This window comes from Platichthys flesus, chromosome 16 (genome assembly GCF_949316205.1).
Source record: "Platichthys flesus chromosome 16, fPlaFle2.1, whole genome shotgun sequence".
Taxonomy (NCBI): domain Eukaryota; kingdom Metazoa; phylum Chordata; class Actinopteri; order Pleuronectiformes; family Pleuronectidae; genus Platichthys; species Platichthys flesus.
The window spans coordinates 15,047,693-15,067,751 of record NC_084960.1 but is presented as its reverse complement, the minus strand read 5'-3'; the positions used below and the strand labels follow the sequence as shown (position 1 = coordinate 15,067,751).

Sequence of the window (20,059 nt, the reverse complement as noted above, 5' to 3'; positions counted from 1 at the left end):
GACTTTCTTTATGGGCTGGACAGGACAGACAAGTTCATTCCTCCTGCTGGGAAGCACTGGTCGACAATATGCCGCGTCCCAGACATCTGCCCCCGGGGGCCTCATCATATCAGAGCATGAAGGGAAGCGGAGGATGGATGCTTCCTTTACACCAGGTCTAAATCACCCCCCCCCCCCCTCTCTCTCTCTCTCTCTCTCTCCCTGCCTTTGCCCATCTCTCCGCCTGGCTTTCTTTTCCACCTGGAAAAATAGCAGGCACTGAAACGTGATACAGGGTGGCGGGTGGGGGGTCGCGCTGGTCGCTGCGCCGTCCCGCTAATGGAGATGGATGTCGGCTCAGAGTTGTCTCCTGAACATGACAGCGAGAGAGACAGTCGAGGAGGGGGGTGGAGGGGGATCCTTTTCTCCTGCACCTCCTCCTGGGCTGCAGAAATCCTGTAATGAGAGGGGAGGGCTGAGCACTCACGACTTGATTTGAGAGAAGGATGGGGAGACCACAGGATGGAGAGCTTCAGAAATAATGGGACGGCAAAAAAAAAAGACAATGGGAGATAGAAAACAAGGAGGGGCAGAGAGAGAATGAACGGCAGGAGGACAGAATGGAGCAGTGACATGTTGACAGCAGAGAAAGACAGATTGTAAGAGCGCAGGGAGAGGGGGATCGAGCGACTTATGTTATAAATAGAGATATAATGCAAAAAGGAGAAAGGCTCTTGATGAAGACTGGCAGAGATAAATAAACCATAATGGCCAACAAATCACTCCTTTGCTATAATGCATCCAATTGATCTTTCCGTCCTCTGTCCTTTTCCTGGTTTCCAACCTTCTGAGATTTTTTTTCAACTCCAGGATACTGTGGCTGTTCATTTGTACAACTATAAGAGGAACAGTTTTAAAGCTAAAATCAAAACAATATCATTTTTGGATGCACCAGATTATTCCCTAAATAACATCTACATATTATCTTGTACCTTTGACTTAGTTACTTGGTATTTTTATTTTCTAGAAATTCCAACTTTGGCTTGTTCTGTCATAATTTTGACTATACATTGTATATCTGCATTTCCTCCCACTATCTAGAAATGAAGCAAAAGTGTCCTGAAAATAACCTTTGCCATCTTCCAGTGATGAAGCCTGGGTCTGCACAGCAGACATCAGGAGCGACGGCCCACGAGACACCCGCCCAACCAAACGTTTGTCATTCTCAGCTGTCAATCATGACGGGTCACCCTGTGTTTATAGCAGCAAAAAGGTCATAACAACCAAACATACAGGACCATTTGACATACATCAGTATTATAACAACTACCAAAAATCAAGATATTTGACGTGTAATTTGACGTTTTAGTTTGCACCATGTCCCATCCACTGACTGTAGTGCAGCCAGCCACCAGGGGGCGATTCAAATGCTTTGGCCTTACTTTTTGGGAGCCGTCATGTCGTCCATCTTTATATACAGTCTATGTCTGTGTCTGAATTAAAGGGCGGCAGCCTTCGGAGAACGTGGTCTACCTGACCCACAAAGACCATCTCCTCATTAGGCCAAGTAAACTGCGAAGGCCGAAAAGAGATGGCCTGGTCTACTATGGCTTTCTGTGACCAGCTCCACCAGCTGGTCCCACCCTTACTGCTGTTGCCAGGCAACAGAGCTGAAGTTGGACATGTCGAGTAAGTTTTAATGACCCTTGTGGTTTTTTCACCATGTGTGCCATGAGCTGTTTGGTCGAGTTAAGCGTGATACTCTGGATGTGTCATCGCTTGCTGGTGCTATTAACTCGTCATTACGACACTTCACTGAAGTACAATGAATCCTGGGATAGGTTGGGCCGGGAAGAATCCACCCATTGGAGCCTTTGTGTCTCGGGGATGGAAGGACACATTTGTCTGCCTCATTTGAAGCAGCCTTGGAAATTGGACAGCCTTGTCACGCTGCTGTGATGCAATCAGTCTTCAAATGCCGCCTTTGAAGGACGCGGCCCGTGAACTGAGACAGAGTTTGTGATTATGACTCAACATAAGTCATTTTTAATTCCTCTCCGCTCACAAGGGGCAGTGACACCCAAGCTGCAAAATCCAAACTCCTAAACTGCAGTGAGTGAAATGTATAAAGCCTCACAATGCAGGCGGCCTGCGTTGAGTTCACTGACGTCACGTTCACATGTTGTCAGTTTGTTGTCGTTTGAATTTTTCAAGCAGTTATCTCTCTCTACCGTGTGGAGTCAGCAACGGGCAAAGTTGCACAACGCAGCTTTAATGGAAGTGATGGAAAACACTGAGACGCTGGCTGTGAGAAATGAAAACATTAGACCCCTGCACACTCATACAAGGCTATAAATAGACAAACAGATGCCGTCAGATATTTCCCCATTTCATCATTGTTTGTACACGCGTCTGAAACAGCAAACCGGATCAAGCAACTTTACCTTTTCGACGCCCACCTCCTGATGTTACCATACATTTTGATTTGCTGGGATTTAAAAAATCATCCTTGACAGAAGTGGACTTTCATACTGTTTACTCTGCCAGAGCCCTATTGTGTTTGTTCGTGTGTGCGATTGTGCGTGTGTGCGCGTGTGTGTGTGTGTGTGTGTGTGTTTGTATGACTCACTTGATAAATCCTGGAGAAAGAGCTTTGAACAGAAGCGGCACAGATTGTCTGTTTCCTCTACAAAGAAAACGGTCGTCCGCATCGACTTCCTGATTTCAGCGACTGTCAGATTCCTGAAGGTGAAAGCGTTTGACTCTAAACTGGAAGACACACACAGAAAAAATTATGAGTTTTGGCCTTTTCACGCTTGTGCAAGAAACTGCCAACCTGCAGGGAATCATTTAATAGTAAAGGGGAGGGATTTATCGTGAAACAAATAACTCTTCCACTGTTAATTATACAAGATATTCTTCAGCTTTAGTTTTACCTGTATTTTTCCAAAATATATGAACTATGTTTTGATATTTTGATCCTGTATCTTCGTCCTTGTACCATAATTTTGAGTTTCCCTTTCAAACTGTGTGAAACGTGTGTGTCCTCATCTTGAGTATTGCTGGTGATGACTTCCGTCAGATAATAACTTCTGTTTTCACATTTTGAGTTCATCATCCCTAGTTATGTCCACTGACTGTGTTGCCAAATTCCTATAACGATTTGTGTTTGGTTTCCAGTCTGTCTCCCTTATCAACCTTCTACCAGTTAAACCTCTTAAAGATCTCTCGCTATTTCTGGAACCCACAATTCAGAATATTGCACATGCATCTTTATATCACAGGCACTTTACAATATTTTTGCAGACTGCTGTGGTTAAAACCTTAATTTATGGTCTTTTAATCATTATTTACTGGCCTCTGTCCTTCTTATCCTTTTCAGTCTCTTGTTTAATGCTCGTTTTCCAAGCAGGGACGTCCATAAAGAAATGGTTTTCTCCATTTAATGTGGAAAAAATTGACCGACCTATGCAGAGGCCTAATGCTTATTGCACTAAAGCTCTTGTGGCCAAATGGGAGTGAATCCCTGCAGCCAGGTTTCAAACTCTTATGGAAAACGTATCAGTGGAGGTTGTTTTAGCAGCAGGTTAATGTCTAGAGTTCAGTTGTCCATATAATCTTAAAATAATCTTTTTTGTAATTTATGTTAAAACTATGCCATGGCTGAAATGCAAGTTTTTTGAAACACTGTTTAATAAATGCTCAATACATGCTCAGAATCTGAGATTTAGGGCAAAACAACTTAACAAATCTCAACAAAGAAAACAATTTTTTATCATGTATTGTTGTGTATATGGTGCATATTTGGAGGAAAATAGTTATAGTTTGCTTTCTTCTGTGTGGTATTTGGTGCTGTAACAAACCACAAGACATACTTCGTTTAATCCATCCAAAGAGTTCTAGGAAAAACAAATGTAGTTTGGTGGATCAGTATAATACCACCCACTCTTATACAAGAGCTCCCCCCTGTGGAGAAATGTCATAACGCAACCACAGAAGTTCTAAAATCATTTAATGAAGCACAACTACCACTGTGTAGAAATACAATCTGTAAAGTCCTGTATTTAACAGGCATCAAATATATTTAATGTGCCAATATTAATAGTACTCATTATGCAGAATGGCCCCTTTCAGAATAATTTACCAGCTCCAAAATCAAAATGATATACACATCAATATACATTCCAATAACATAATATACAATTTATATACTGCTGGGTAGCTTGTAAAATGTTCTCCACAGGTTCAATACAGTTTTATCTTATTGACATATAATAATAGATCAATATAACGTATATATTTACATTGTTAATGTGAATCAATTAAAGCAATACTCCAAGTGAAATGATAATTGAATAATAAATAACAGTCAGTACTATGTAAGTACTCTGTATTAACATAAATTGTTGGGGTCTTGTTCATGTTTGTCTCTGAGTTCCTGTATGACCCTCCAGCTCTGCTCCAGACTCTCCTTCAGCTTTATCAGATCGCTCCTGATCTCCTCCAGGAGCTCCAGCTTAGACAGTTTCCTATCTATGGACGAGAGCACCTCCTCCTCTCCCACCTCCCTGACCAAGGTGTCCCGCTCCGTGGCAGGTGGGATGGGCTCGGTGGGCTGACATGACCCCATGGTTTGTTCCCACACCATCTCGAAGTACTCGTCTATGAAGGCCTCCAGTTCCTCCAGGCTGCTGTCGCCCCATTGGTCGATCAGCAGCTGCAGGCCTCCTGCCTCCGTGAGCCTCCTGAGGGTCCGCTCTCTCAGGGCAGGAAAGCCAAGAGAATGTACATTTAAGACATTTTCCTCTGTAAGCATCCCGCTCTGAGTTTGACCTAAAATCAAAAGCATAGTTGGATGTGTGGGTGAGTACGGACACACTTGGCTTTCACCGTTCCGTATCAGGCGGCTGTGAGCATCAGCAGCTGGGGAGTAGATGGGCAGATTTACATTTAATCTCTGTTGCCCTGCAGCGGTGCACCTCAGTCCTTTTTGACCAGAGAGCATAGAGACTAAGATGGACATGAATCTGTCTCGGCCCTGGACGGAGGATCCGGTCTGTCCCCTTGCGCCTCCTGCTGGTACTGCCACTATCTGACCCCCGGCATTTGTCCCTTCTGAGCTGTTACCTGGTGCTTGTGTTTTGGGAGTGGCTGATTCAGTCGCTGTGAAGAAAATAATAACACGGTTGTGATGACGCATGTCAGCTATAAACATTCCAGCCTATCCTTTAACATACAGTCTCCACCCTTCCTGAACCTGTTTCTCTTTAAATGAGGGCCACCTCACCTGTAAAGTAGATCCTACTTGATCTATCTTTCACCTGACATGACTTTTTGAATGTACTGTATGCAAATGTTAGCTTAAAGAAAATCATAATCTAATTTTATGAGTCATTGAAAAGAGACATGACCACATGTGTTTTCTGTAAGTTAAGTGTTTAAGGGAACATTAACCAATGTATTATTATTAAGTTTCCCTCAAAACAACAGTGAAATCATTAGTTTGTCTTTTGGTATTCACATTGTATCAGACGTTTCCTGACTTGTCTGTCTTGTGACCTCCTCAAACGAAGTAGCTTGTTCCCTCGACCCCTTGGCAATGATTCAGTTCTTATCAAATTATCCTTTTTCAAACCGCTTGACAAGTGACTATTTGTGTTATCTATCCAGTCCTGGAAAAGTGAGGTTACCTCTGGAAGAGAACGCAAATATTAAAGACCTCTCAGAGAGAGAAATATAAATGTAACAGTGGAACAAAAGGTGTGTTTGTTTCGAGTGTCTGAATTGGCTCATGACATCTCAGATTCTCTTATGACCTTAAGAAACCCCAGCCCTGGAACCGAGGCACTAAAACAAGCAAGCTTTACTTACAGTCACAGGACATCTTTAAATCTTTTTTACTGTGTGGCTCCTGCCCACATGCCGCAGAGACACTTTCCCACATGTGATCACCTCGGTGAAGAGCCGCGCGCCTCTGTTCAGCCAACATCTCCTCCATCAGCTCCATCAGCCCATTAACCTGAGCTCCATCCCCCAGGTCTTTATTATTCAGGACATGATATCTGTTCCCACACTTCTCCACCAGCCCCTGCAGCGGTTCTCCTTCACTCTCGATGCGCTGCTCGATGCTTGTGTCGCCCAGCCAGTCACCGTGGCTGAACAGCACCAGGGCTCTGCACCACATCTGGCCTCCTCCTGCCTCCAGCTGTTTCTCCAAGTCCTCCCTGTGGGCATCTGTGAAGGAGCAGCTCGCGTTAGCCACCAGCAGGATAGCGCAGGATGAAGGAGCCCCGAGGAGGTCAGAGGTCACAGAGAAGCCACCTGGTGTGTCAAGCACCGTGACCATCTTGCCACTGACTTCTCCGTGTTGTTCAGTGTAGGAAGTGGTTTGTGCGTCCGTGTGGAAGCACTCTCTGCTCAGGATTGTGTTTCCGCAGGAGCTCTTGCCGGTTTTCTTGCCACCCAAGAGAACCATCCTCATTTGTGGGAGAGGGTTGAGCTTTCCTGTTGGAAAGAAGTTTTAAAGAAACATGCCAAACAAACTCTTTGGGGTTGAATTGCATCCAAAAATCCAATATGCCAAAGAACATGTCAACAGCTAAATAGAATATTGTCTATTAAATAAGAGAAACTGACATGCTGACTCTGTTTATCACTTTTAAATGTAGTTAACTCACCCAGCTGAGATTTCGCCATCTGCCTGTGTTTCTCCTTCATCATTAGTCTCTCCTGGGCTCTCTCATTCTCCCCTCTCATCTTCACCTCCATCTGTTCCATCAAGTTCCTCTCTATTTCATAATACTGCTCGCCCCCAGCAAGCAACAACTCAATCTTCCCAATCAGCTCTCTGACTTGAAATCCATCTCCTGTGGTTTTATTGTTCAGAACGTGATACCTGTTGCCGCATCTTTCCACGAGCCACCGCAAAGGCTCCCCCTCGCTCTCGAGGTAGTGCTCAGTGGTCGTGCCCCCAAGCCAGTCCGCGAAACTAAGCAGCAGGACGACACGACTCCAGATGTGCTCGCTGATCAGCTGGAGGTGCTCCTGCGCCGCTCTCCTGTAGGTTTCCGTGAAGGCCCTGTCCACGCGTACCACCAGCAGGAAGACTTGGGGCCCGGGAGGACACAGAGACGGACTCAGCACCAGCTCCCTCAGGTCAAAGATGGTGCTCTCGTTACAGAAGTAGTTCATCCACCAGCCCGGCGTGTCCACCACGGTCACATGTCTCCCGAACACCACTCCCTTATCAACCACACACTGAGCTGTTCTCCTGAGTGGCTGAGTGCTGTCCCTGCCCAGGATAGTGTTAAGTGCTGAAGTCTTCCCAGAACCCTTTGCTCCCACCAGCACAATCCGGATGTCAGTGATGGGTCGCAGCCTCTCTGAAAGGATGAAAGTGGACATGCAGATTCGGAAGCAGCTGGTGTTCATTCTGACTTATATTCAATATATTTTCTTCATAGCATGTAGATTGGATGATTGCGGGTTAAGAAACCACGAGCTGCAGGGGTGTCAGGGAGGATTTCACACTTTCAGAAAGATTTAAAGAGTGAGAATAATTTATCTATTTGGTCAAAATGAAGCTGGAGCCACAGCGTGTTAGCTGGGGCCGCAGCGTGTTAGCTGGGGGCCCAGCGTGTTAAATGGGTCTGCAGCGTGTTAGCTAGGGCCACAGCGTGTTAGCTAGGGCCACAGCGTGTTAGCTGGGGGCCCAGTGTGTTAAATTGGGCTGCAGCGTGTCAGCTAGGGCCACAGCGTGTAAGCTGGGGGCCCAGTGTGTTAAATGGGGCCGCAGCGGGTTAGCTGGGGCCTCTTTCAAAGCCCTGTGCTTTTAAAAATGACGGAATGTTTTAAAGTTCATACCTTCTGGAACATAGAGATATGGTGACAGGTACCATAGCCAAGGTATCGGAAAACATAACAAATATTTTAACTATATTTATCTAGATTTGTTTTTACTTTCATATTCGGAGAATATAGTAATAAAATACTTAAACAATAGATATATGATAGAAATAAAATTAAATAAATTTGAAATAACCAACTAGTCATGCTAATTTTCTGCTCTACCTGCAAATGAAAAACTAAAGGGGACACACAGACACTCACACACACACACACCTTTGAATCTCACCTTGCATGAGAGATCTATGTTCTTTAACCCTCATCGACCTCCTCTGAGCTCTCTCCTCCACTCTTCTCTTCTCTTCTTCAGTCGCCTGTAAAATGTTCTCCTGCATTTCAAACTCCCTGTTTCCATTTCCTCTGACAAGTTTCTGTATTTCCTCCAGCAGCTCTGTGACCTCAGTGTTATTACTCAGGTAAACACTGTGACTCCTCTGACCGCACCTCTCACTGAGCCAGCGGAGAGCCTCTGTTTGTGCACGCTCCTCTGTTTCAGAGGGTTTCATCCTGTCAGTGCAGGTGAAGACAACCATGCAGTGACTCCACACCCTCTCACCCAGCAGGGCCACATGCTCCTCCACCGCCCGCCGTCGCCTCTCTGTGAAGGCCGAGCTCGCCTTGATGGTGATTAGAAATACATGCGGGCCTGGTGAGCACAGAGACACGCTGCTTATAATCTCCCTCTTCACCAGCTCAGATGTGTCCTGAGCACTGAAGTCGCACCACCAGCCGGGGGTGTCCACCACTGTGAGCCACCGTCCGGCCACCATGCCCAGCCTCCGGGAGCAGGTGGTCCTCTCTTTGGTGACAAACTCCTCTTTTCCGAGAAGGAAGTTCCCTACAGAGCTTTTTCCAGAGTTTCTGCCACCAAGAAGGACGATCTTTAACTGTGATGTATAACATCCATCCCCTAAAAAAAAGGAAAAAGACATTAATAAACAAGGAGGAAAAGAAGAAACCGCACTGCCTAAAATCCAATGGCTTGTATCGAGGCATTGATAAATTCTCATTCACATCAGCTTCTGAAATGTGAATATTTGACCTCTTTAAGTTTAAATATCAACATTCAAAACTGTAACTAAATTACTTAAATGTAAATACAGTATTTGCTGTGTTCTTTTATGTCTTTATCAACTAATTGAGAAAATAATCTAATTGAATAATCTCTTGATTCTATTTTTTGAAAAGTGGCATTAGCTTCAGTACTATTCATTGTGTATTAAATAATGTCTTCAGCAGTTGTATATATGCTAATAGGCAACTGGATATTCAAGTATTTCTTGAACACGTTTCACCTCTCATCTCTGGAATGAGACATGAGGAAGCTCGGCTGTCATTGGGCTTAACTCCTGATATCATATAATGCTCTGTCCATTGTAAAACAATATTTAAAAAAAACTATTATGATGTAGTGTCAGGATAATCACAATCAACTATATAAGTTGCAAATCAATACATAATATATAGTGCTGTTATTGTAGATCAGGAAATAAAACTTACATGCTGACAGCTCACTGGTTGCCATCTCACATTCTGATTAGTCTATGAGAAGTTTGGTTATTATTCACTCGTGTAGCGTCCGTGTTCCCTTTTCCTTTGTGAGCAAAACTGAGCTGCTTCGGCAAGAGTGGAAGCCAAAGTTTGAGTTTTATGGGTTTATGAGTCTAAAGGTTGTTTGAAATGAGTAATCAGGCACATGCAGTGGACTCGGAAGAACCACACCTCTCAGCAGCAAGTCGATAGTCCACTCTGAAGAGAAACGTAAAGAGCAGCATTTATCATTTACAACCCATTGTCAGAGAGAGAGTTTAATTTCTAAAGTGTACAATTTATTTTCCTCTGGGCTGCAACTGGTTATCTGACATTGGACGAGAGGTCCCTGGACATGTCTCCAGAGTGTCTGAGGGCCACAAGGGAAAATAATCACACTATGATAACTAAGAGCAGGGGCTAAAGGCCAACAGGTTTTGTGAATAGCAAAAATTGAGCTTTTGAACCGGAGTTCACTATCAGGATCTAGCCCAGGTTCTGAAGGGTAAGTGTGCACATGCGTCAGGGTTCTTGGAAAGAAGAAGGTGTGAGTTCTCTCACATGAAAGAGTCAATGATCAACACAGACACAAGATTTGATTGTCTGATCTGACCTTTATATGATGACACATATTACCCATGCATGCAAAGATAATTTATGAAAGCATGCCATCAACACAATAGATGTCTGTGTGCATGGCAGAGCAATAAAGTAGATTTGCAGTATGGACAATATGCCAAAATTATAAATTGTGACCATTAAGGAGGGATCTGATCATGGAGGAAGACAGCAGGGGGTGGCTCCGACAGAAGGGGGTCAAGAGAGAGAAAAGCAGAGGGCCTTTAACAGTGCCCAGGGGTACTCCATTTTTCACTACAGAAAATTATTGATGTAGCATTATTGAAGGTAACACAATAAGTCCTTTCAGTGGAGTGAAACTTCAAGCACACATGAGCCCGGCCAGTGACGTTAATTGGTTTTCCAATTGGTCTCATTTGGCAGCGATCTATGGAATACAAAGCTACACTCATGTGAGAGAAGCACAGAGGTGGAATCTGAAAGTTGACTTAAAAGGTTTAAAGAGAAAACTGTTATATTAGATGCTGGTTGAAAGCTGCTGAAATTCACCTCACTCTCGCACTCCAAAGAATGGAGGGTTAAAGTCAGGTCATGCAATTACAGTTAAATAACCACGGCCAATTTAAAGGTGGGCTGGAAAATTTAGGATGTAAATGATAAATAACCAATATTTAGGATTGCAGGTCTTTAAGCCGGTGATCTTCGTTAAGCAGCTGGGTTGAAGGGACTGGTTTTAGTTTTAGAGAATGGAGTTGACAGTACGTGATATAAATTCACTGTTGGCCCGTAGCACCACAGGTTCCTGAATATTGTTGTCTTTCTTCTCTGGTATCTTCTACACGTACGGCTCCTCTTTTCATCATCCTGAGATATAAGGTTTTATTTTAGATTTATTTTATGTTTGATTATTTCTTTATATTTTACTTCCTTGACGTGTTATCAACGTTATTAACACGCTCAAACATGTTCCTGCGGTATTCTAACATGGTCTCACTCAGACAATTGTGTTCGGCTTCTAGAGGCCCTCCGGAAAATGTCAGGAACATATCTGGAGTACTAACATTTAAAAGGCATAAATCTAATAAGATTCAGAACGAAAAACTCGAGAAAATGTCCCCTATAGACATTGCGTTTCATCCTGGACTACCTTGCGAGCCACACAACATGGAAGCTGTGAGTGTGGACACTCAGTAAATATAAATGGTGTGGTAACAAAGTTGTGTTTATATCACACGCAGTCTTCAACTTGACGTGACCCAATGAATCACCACGGATCCTCCTCCGGAGATCAGATGAGGTGTCCACTGGAAAACACGTTTGTCAACTCAATCTGGAGGAGGCGTGGATCTGAAATATCGGTTAGTGTCGGTGTGACTGAAGAAGTCAGCTGCTTTAAGGGGAGGGGTGTGTCTCCTCTCCTTTACTAACCACGCCCAGCTCTCCGGCTCAGCTTTACAAAACGCAGCGAACGCACCGAACCTGACCGATCTCCGCACTGGTGACTGAGCCGCCTGAACAGAAACGATGGCGTTGACGATACGAGTTGAATACTGGTTCGTATGACTTGTGTTTTACATATTTCCCTTCTGCTGACTCGTGTCTCATGTTTACAGACGGCTCAAGGCTGGAGATTAGCCCCGGCTAGCAGCGTTAGCGCGCAGCTAAGTTTAGCTTTAGCGGCTAACTGTCGCGATAACCGCAGCAGAACGGCGAGCTTTCACCTGATATTTCAGAGTACAGTGATTTGGATCTGTGAGACACACAGTGTTCTACTACAAGACTTTTGTCAGCTGTGTGGACGACGCTCCCGGAATGTGTCCCAGCTTGGGTTCGAGTGTCACCTCGCTGTTTATCTCAGCAGCTCAGGAAATAAAGAATAGAAGCTACGAGCCCTGGTGTTGATGAGGCAGTCATCAACACCATGGATTTTATAGCTGTCTGCCTGTCACTCTTCTTTAACTCTCCTCTTCCTCTTCAGTCTGCCTGACACTCTTCTTTAACTCTCCTCTTCCTCTTCAGTCTGCCTGACACTCTTCTTTAACTCTCCTCTTCCTCTTCAGTCTGTCTGACACTCTTCTTTAACTCTCCTCTTCCTCTTCAGGTCGTCTGACACTCTTCTCCTCTCCCTCTGTTCTCCTCTCTCCCAACAGGGATACGAGGCCAACCGAAATGGAACTAAGCTTATTTTAACGAAGCGATCGCATCATATTAATGACATTGGCTCAATTTATCATATGAACAAACCTTTTGCATATTCAAATTCTTCAAACCATTAGTGCATGATTCCATCGCACAGGTAAATGACCAGGATCCCATTTGGGCTGACAGTCACACACTAGTGTCAATATCCAATGAAGCAACAGACAGATATTAATCAGCACTTTACACTTTCATAACCTTATCCCTTCCACTGTTGGTCTTGTGACTTGATCTGACTCACGGAGCTATAATCACATGTGCAGGCGTGACCTGGTGTTTTCATAAATGTTTTAAAAAAATGCTAGACACTTTGGTTAGCGACTATGTGCTGCTAACTGCTTTTTAAAACCTTTTTTTCTTTAGTGGCTCATGAGGGTACGAACCCCGCTATAAGGATCTCGCCGCGGTTGTCAAGGCTGAGTTTCCTGATGCGGATGTGTCGAGCTTCGTGGGAAGAAGGGGTAAGTGTCATGTGACTTGAAAGGGCAAGCAATCCACTGGAATGCAAGATTTGTTTAGTATGTCCTGACTTTTATGTGAAGGCATGTACTGCTCGTGCCACGACAACTCCGAAGATCTGGCAACTGATGGAATCTCCTTTTTGTCTTTTTTTTCTCAGGCAGCTTTGAGATCGTGGTCAATGGGCAGCTAATCTTCTCCAAAATTGAGACCAGTGGCTTCCCGTATGAGGATGATGTGAGTAACGCAATCACACCGACTTCTCAGAAAATATGAATCACAGCAATAAGAAACTATTGATTTATTTATTTGTATTTTTTTCTCTCTCTTTTCCACAGGTCATGGGTGTGATCCAGAATGCCCATGACGGCAAACCTATTCAGAAGATCACCAAGAGCCGCCCACCATGTGTCATCATGTAAAACCTCCCTCTGCAGCACAGAGACAGGCCAGTGCCACTGCAAACTGCCAATACCACCTCTGGCTTAAAACTCCACAGAAATGCACTATTGCTGCTGGCTACATTCTCTGATGCTGATCAGCGAACTCTGATCTGACTTTTTTCTCCCCTCTCTGTTCCCGTTGCTGTGCTCCAGGCTGTTAATGATTACCATGGCCTCACCTATTAAGGGTTATGGTTTGATGAACCCATTCCTGGTAGTGCTTTCTTTTATAGGAACAGAGACAGGGAGATGAAGAGTTGGAGGGAGCTCACATTTATTTGACCACAGCCTTATTGCCTAATATACTTAAACTGCCTATTCTTTTATTTCTATTTTTATTTTTTCTGAAGTCTTCATGATCTCACATGCAAGTAACCATTTTCAGTGAATAGAAGTAAAGTACAAAGTAGCTGCACTTAATATTTAACCATAAAGGGAGACAGTCCTCATCGAGTGATGAAGTGAATGAGAGTTGAAAATGATTTCAGATCAGTTTACTGTACAGGTTGTGAATAGAAAAGCAACGTCAATTTGATGGGAAACAGCAAAGTTAAGCTTACAGGATTTTTTTATCTTAATAAATTGGACGATCAGACATTCCAATCCTCACCTGTATAGCTGCCACTGGTTGGCTTTTTTTTTTTTTTTTTTTTTAAGTTAAGCTCCTGTTTATTGATCTTGGTCAGGTAATCAAGCAATCATCTGCAGTGCTTCTGAAGACCACCACCCACTGGTCTGTCAGATCATACTGAGATGTCTGCTGGTTTCCACAAATCTTCCTCCTCTGTTAACTATGATCATCAAACTGTACAATTTCAATAAAGGTAATGGTTGTTTCTCTATCTAGTTGTTTTGTCTCTTTTTCATGATGTCTCCATGTATTACCCAAAGACTTATAGTGTCCTAAGGGACATTCCTATCTGTTTGAGTGGTGATGTTTTGCTGTTCCTCTGGGGGGCATCAGTTGTTTCCTAATGAGTCTCTTGGTAATGTTGGCCAGCAACTGCCAATTAATCCAGGAACATGTTGAAATTTTTGTTTTTGGAAACCACCTTATTTTTTTTAAACAACAATATAGATGTTATTGTAAATCATGCTGAGCTTTGATGTGATCAGGAGACACCACTGCAGTTAGTCAGGCAGTATGTTGCTTACCACATTGTTTACACTAAGGGGCGCCAAATTCAACGGAGACTCCCGTCTTCTGTATATTGCCGAACTCCAGGGGGGCTAGTCAGTAGCACACACGCTAGCGCGCTGATGTCAAGTAGAGATAAGTGTGCACTGGTCTGGGGGGAAGGCTACCACAACCCTTGAGGCTGCTTTTGCATAAATGTTAGTTATAGCATGTCATTACTGTTCAAATAGCAAGAACGTGACAAATTTGTCCTTTAGCCAGAAGATAACTTGATGTTATCTCCACAGAGGACATGGTAAAAGATAATTTTAGCTTATCTGTATATCTAGACACATTGACACAAAGACCACTGAGTACAGTAGATTTCTGAAGTGGTTAAAAAAGAGAGAATCTGTAATCTCAGCTCACATCTCAAATGACACTTTACTGATAAATTTACACATGCATACATATAGTCTATCAGAAGAGAAATGTTTGCACTGTGGCTTTAGTTGTAATATAAGTTCAAATTAACGTTCCATTTTGCTGATATGACCTGAAGTGGATACTACTTGTTGGTGGATGGCCTGTTGTATTGTAGGTGGGTCTTTGGTGCTGCCTCTGGCTCTTAGTGATAAAGCAGCCTGCTTGTTGGAACCCTGATAGAGCTCATCAAGTTACCCCTCCTCCAGTAAGAGGTTCGAAAACCTTCTTTGCCTTTTAAAAGGTGTTTAAGTCTGACCTTCCAGATTTATATTTAAATAGAGAGACCACATGATTGACCATGATGATTTAGCTGCATGTAAATTAGATGGATTAATTTATTTATTTTAGTGGGAGATTAATAAAGTAGTTTGTCACAGCAGCAGGTGTTAAAAACAAAACCTAATTTTAAAAATATTTAAACTCGACTGGCGATTATGTCCAACCGTCCCCTTATGTAACCTCATTTAAATTCCCAATATCCATCATTTGTATTTGTATCTTTATCAAATTATACACACTCATAAATTGTAGTCCACTAAATATGATTTTCAAGTATTTACGTTTACAGTGAAGAGGAATTATTCATTTTCCCTGGTCCAGTGTTCACAGGCCTGGGCAGTTCATCCTGTGGCGCTCCCTGACACAGTGAGGTCGAATGTACTCTGTGAGTGAAGCTGCTCTTTATTTTGTTAAACGTAAGGAGGTTAATACTGAAACAAACAAATATTCTGGATTTAATATCTGTAACTAGTTAAGCCATTCTGATATCACAGTCTCCTTTTCTAAAATCTGCTCTGATTTAATGTTATAAGTATTAGATCATCCGGTGATTGGGTCAATCGTAATTAGATGCACTGAGGCCATGTGAATTAGGTGGTTTGTGATTGGTCGGCTGTCATTTAAAATGCCTCTGCAGCACTATCAACCACAGAGGCCAACAGTTCACGTTGCATTGTAACCAGTGAGATTTTCTCCTCAATTGCTATTTATCTTATTCTTGCTGCTCTTTCTAGGTGCACCTGTCTGCTGCTCCACATACAGCTGGTTTTATGTTATATGCTTCCATACCTGGTCACTTTCAGGCACTTAATTCATGAACAGCTTTGTCAATTTAAAGATTTGTTTTAAGTGGCCTTATGTAACACCATCTGGATGTGTTTCTTCAGCCCATTCCACTATGTTTTTTTTGTTCCTTTATATCCCTCATATAATGTGTTTTTACTAAAGATTACGCAGAAGCTATGGAGACTGGGAGTGTCAGTACACTGTATGCTGAGACACATGGACACAGCAGATAGCTTCCACTCCTGGTGATAACAGTGGTGTGCCAGTGTTTTTAACTGGGGCCCGATGTCTCTCAGAGTCGGGTGTGTGTATGTATTTAGTATGCGGACAATTAGGGTTAACTATTTGGGGTTGTTTTTAAATATCTACATTTTCCATAAAGTTTTGTAAAAATCATTCAGTTTGAGCCTCCTTCAGGATAAGGACTAATGGAGTTGATAAACTCGTTTCCACCAGAATCAGCTCCAGGTCAAGGTTTGTGAGAAATACAGGTCTTACATGTTAGTGTGAAACCAACGACTTTCCCATGAGCCCCAGCTGCACATGGATTTAACTCAGAGGAATGCTTTGTCTATATACAACTTTACTGGGCTGCAACCATGACTGGAACATTTCTTTTTTTCTATCGTTAACATCTATGAAAGGATGTTTATTCATGCTTATATTTATATCTATTGCATTTCAAGCTATGGCACCTAGTAGATTGCAATCCCCTGCAAAGGCCCAACGGTCCCCTTAAACCAAACTACACACACTCATAGATATCAGTCCCCTTATTCCCTCATTATTACCCATAAATTATTTCCTTAGAAATAGCTGAGAATGTATAAAAAAAACTAAATTTAAAGATAGTGAAAAATCCAGGTTCTGTCCCTTCGGCCGAATCTACGGTAAAATTGAATGAGCTCTTTCTCTGCCTATGTCCCATCCTTCCTCTAAGTTCCATGGAAATCTGTTGAGTAGATTTTCCTGCTGACGAACAAACAAACAAGCGAATGAAAAGAAACAAAAACAGTAGCCTGTGGGGATTAGCCTTGGCAGATTATAACTATAGTTTAACAGCAAAACCTTTTCAAGTTTAATTCCCCCACTTAGCATTTATAAGTACAATAAAACAATTAATAATGATTTCTAATGGTTCATGTTTATTATACACTTTAATGAACGGTTTGTTACACAATGGGTAAATGTGTAACATATATTCATTTTATTTAATATTCCCCACTTCTTCACCCTGTAAACTGTTGCTTCTTTTGGACCTTGATCTGCCTAGGTTAGATGTTATACATATATTCATATTATTTACTTTAATATTCCACACTCCTTCACCCTGTAAAGTCCTGCTTCACTTGACTATATTATATAATATGATGTTATGTTATATGTTATGTTACATAGTATGTTATTTTTCTACCCTCTGAACAGTCACCATGTACATTCTGCTCCCCCACTCGTACAAATATACTTACTTCACATATATTAATTTATTTAATATTCCCCACTTCTTCACCCTGTAAACTGCTGCTTCATTTGACTTTGATTTGACCATGTTATATGTTATACATATATCCATATTATTTAATTTAATATTCCCCCATCCTTCACCCTGTAAACTGCTGGATCACTTGACTATGTTATATCTTACGATGTTATGTTATATGTTATGTTACATAGTATGTTCTTTTTCTATTTTGTAAAGTCGTCTACTGCGTAGATGTTGCCTGCCATGTCACAAGAATTTCACTGCTCCGATGAAGCTGTCATTGGTGCATGTGACAATAAACTTTGATTTGATTTGATTTGATTTAAGGTTCCTATACCGCTGGTAGAGAACACTTAAAATAAATAAATAAATAAAAAAGGGTAAGTGTTTAAATTTCATAAATAAAATCATGGAAATTCATGAATTTCAGTTGGTAAAGTAGCTTTGAATGTGGCAGATGAAAACACTGCGTCTGTATTTTTGAGCAGCTTTCGCCGTCGAGGGACATCTCTGCATTTTTCCTGTAATCACTGTCACTCATCACTCATCGTCATCCGCTTATCCGGGGTCGGGTCGCGGGGGGAGCAGCTCAAGCAGGGGGCCCCAGACTTCCCTTTCCCGGGCCACATTGACCAGCTCTGACGGGGGGATCCCGAGGCGTTCCCAGGCCAGTGTTGAGATATAATCTCTCCACCTAGTCCTGGGTCTTCCCCGAGGTCTCCTCCCCACTGGACGTGCCTGAAAAACCTCCCAAGGGAGGCGCCCAGTGGGCATCCTTACCAGATGCCCGAACCACCTCAGCTGACTCCTTTCTAAGTAAAGGAGCAGCGGCTCTAATCCGAGTTCCTCACGGATGACTGAGCTTCTCACCCTATCCCTAAGGGAGACGCCAGCCACCCTTCTGAGAAAACTCATCTCGGCCGCTTGTACCCGCGATCTCGTCCTTTCGGTCATCACCCAGCCCTCATGACCATAGGTGAGGATAGGAACGAAGATCGACCGGTAGATCGAGAGCTTTGCCTTGCGGCTCAGCTCTCTTTTCGTTACAACGGTGCGGTAAAGCGAACGCAATACCGCCCCCGCTGCTCCGATTCTCCGGCCAATCTCACGCTCCATAGTACCCTCATTCGCGAACAAGACCCCGAGGTACTTGAACTCCTTCACTTGGGCTAAGGACTCATTTCCTACCCGGAGTAAGCAATCCATCGGTTTCCTGCTAAGAGTCATGGCCTCAGATTTAGCGGTGCTGATCCTCATCCCAGCCGCTTCACACTCGGCCGCCAGCCGATCCTGTCGGTGCCCTGCAACCGAGTCCGGAGACCTCCAGGATATCATATCCCGGAAGGCCTCCTTCTTCAATCGGATGGCTTCCCTGACCACCGGTGTCCACCACGGTGTCCGAGGGTTACCGCCCCTTGAGGAGCCTAAGACCCTGAGGCCACAGCTAGCCACCGCAGCTTCAGCAATGGAGGCTTTGAACACCGCCCACTCCGGCTCAATGCCCCCAACCTCCACAGGAATGCCAGAAAAACTCCGCCGGAGGTGTGAGTTGAAGATACCTAGGACGGGGGCCTCCTCCAGACGTTCCCAGTTCACCCGCACTACTCGTTTGGGCTTACCAGGTCTATCCGGAAATTTCCCCCATTCCCTGATCCAACTCACAACCAGATGGTGGTCGGTTGACAGTTCCGCCCCTCTCTTTACCCGAGTGTCCAAAACATGTGGCCTCAGATCAGATGACACAATCACAAAATCAATCATTGATCTTCGGCCTAGGGTACTCTGGTACCAGGTACACTTATGAGCACCCTTATGTTCGAACATGGTGTTTGTTATGGATAATCCATGACTAGCACAGAAGTCCAATAACAAACGACCGCTCGGGTTTAGATCAGGGAGGCCGTTCCTCCCCACCACGCCTCTCCAGGTGTCTCCATCGTTGCCCACGTGGGCGTTGAAGTCACCCAGCAGAACTACGGAGTCCCCTACTGGAGCCCCATACAGGACTCCATTCAGGGTCTCCAAGAAGGCAGAGTACTCTGAGCTGCTGTTAGGTGCATACGCACAAACAACAGTCAGAGTTTTCCCCCCTACAACCCTTAGGCGCAGGGAGGCGACCCTCTCGTCTACCGGGGTAAACTCCAACACCGCGGCGCTCAGCCGGGGATTTATGAGTATCCCCACACCCGCCCGGCGCCTCGCTCCCTCGGCAACTCCGGAGAAGAATAGAGTCCAACCCTTATCCAGGAGTACGGTACCAGAGCTTAGACTGTGCGTGGAGGTAAGCCCCACCAGATCTAACCTGACCTTCGCTGCCACCCATGTGGCTGCGCACCCGACCCTAACGGGTCTTCCCACAGGTGGTGGGCCCATGGGATGAAGAGAGGGGGGGTGCCACGTAGTTTGTTCGGGTTATGCCCGACCGGGCTCCGTGGCAAACCCGGCCACCAGGCGCTCGCCATCGAGCCCTCCGTCTGGGCCTAGCTCCAGACGGGGGCCCCGGGCTTCCTCCGGGCCGGGTCACATCTCCTCTTTTTTCGTTATTCATTGAGGTTTTTTGAACCATTCTTAGTCTGGCCCCTCACCTGAGACCACTCTGCCATGAGAGACTCTACCAGGAGCACAAGGCTCCAGACAACACAGCCCTCAGGTTCATAGGGACACGCAAACCTCTCCACCACGATAAGGTGACGGTTCCAGGAGAGGTAATCACTGTGTCATTTCTTAATGTGTGAAGACTAAGGAACATTCCCTTACAAGCCATGACATTCCATTACATAGCCTATTGCTTCCTTTAGGTCCTCTCTGGCTCTG

At 44.1% G+C, this 20,059-nt stretch overlaps 2 protein-coding genes across 3 annotated transcripts; one reads left to right on the top strand and one right to left on the bottom strand.

Annotated features, from left to right (window-relative positions):
- Positions 1–3,684: 3,684 nt before the first annotated feature.
- Positions 3,685–9,519, bottom strand: si:ch211-214j24.15 (GTPase IMAP family member 8). Of its 2 annotated transcripts, none has more exons than XM_062409068.1 (5): positions 9,385–9,519; positions 8,114–8,794; positions 6,657–7,361; positions 5,851–6,483; positions 3,685–5,142 (listed from the first exon to the last, which is right to left on the bottom strand). In XM_062409068.1, exons 1-5 carry the CDS (start codon positions 9,407–9,409, stop codon positions 4,373–4,375), a joined length of 2,814 nt encoding a protein of 937 aa, XP_062265052.1. In that variant the 5' UTR covers positions 9,410–9,519; the 3' UTR covers positions 3,685–4,372. The 2 variants fall into 2 exon arrangements, with proteins under 2 accessions (XP_062265052.1, XP_062265053.1); XM_062409069.1 differs by having other exon boundaries at positions 3,685–4,812.
- Positions 9,520–11,402: 1,883 nt separating this feature from the next.
- LOC133971309 (migration and invasion enhancer 1-like) lies at positions 11,403–13,936 on the top strand. The gene is made up of 4 exons (XM_062408604.1): positions 11,403–11,546; positions 12,556–12,653; positions 12,812–12,888; positions 12,990–13,936. Exons 1-4 carry the CDS (start codon positions 11,518–11,520, stop codon positions 13,071–13,073), a joined length of 288 nt encoding a protein of 95 aa, XP_062264588.1. The 5' UTR covers positions 11,403–11,517; the 3' UTR covers positions 13,074–13,936.
- Positions 13,937–20,059: the final 6,123 nt, after the last annotated feature.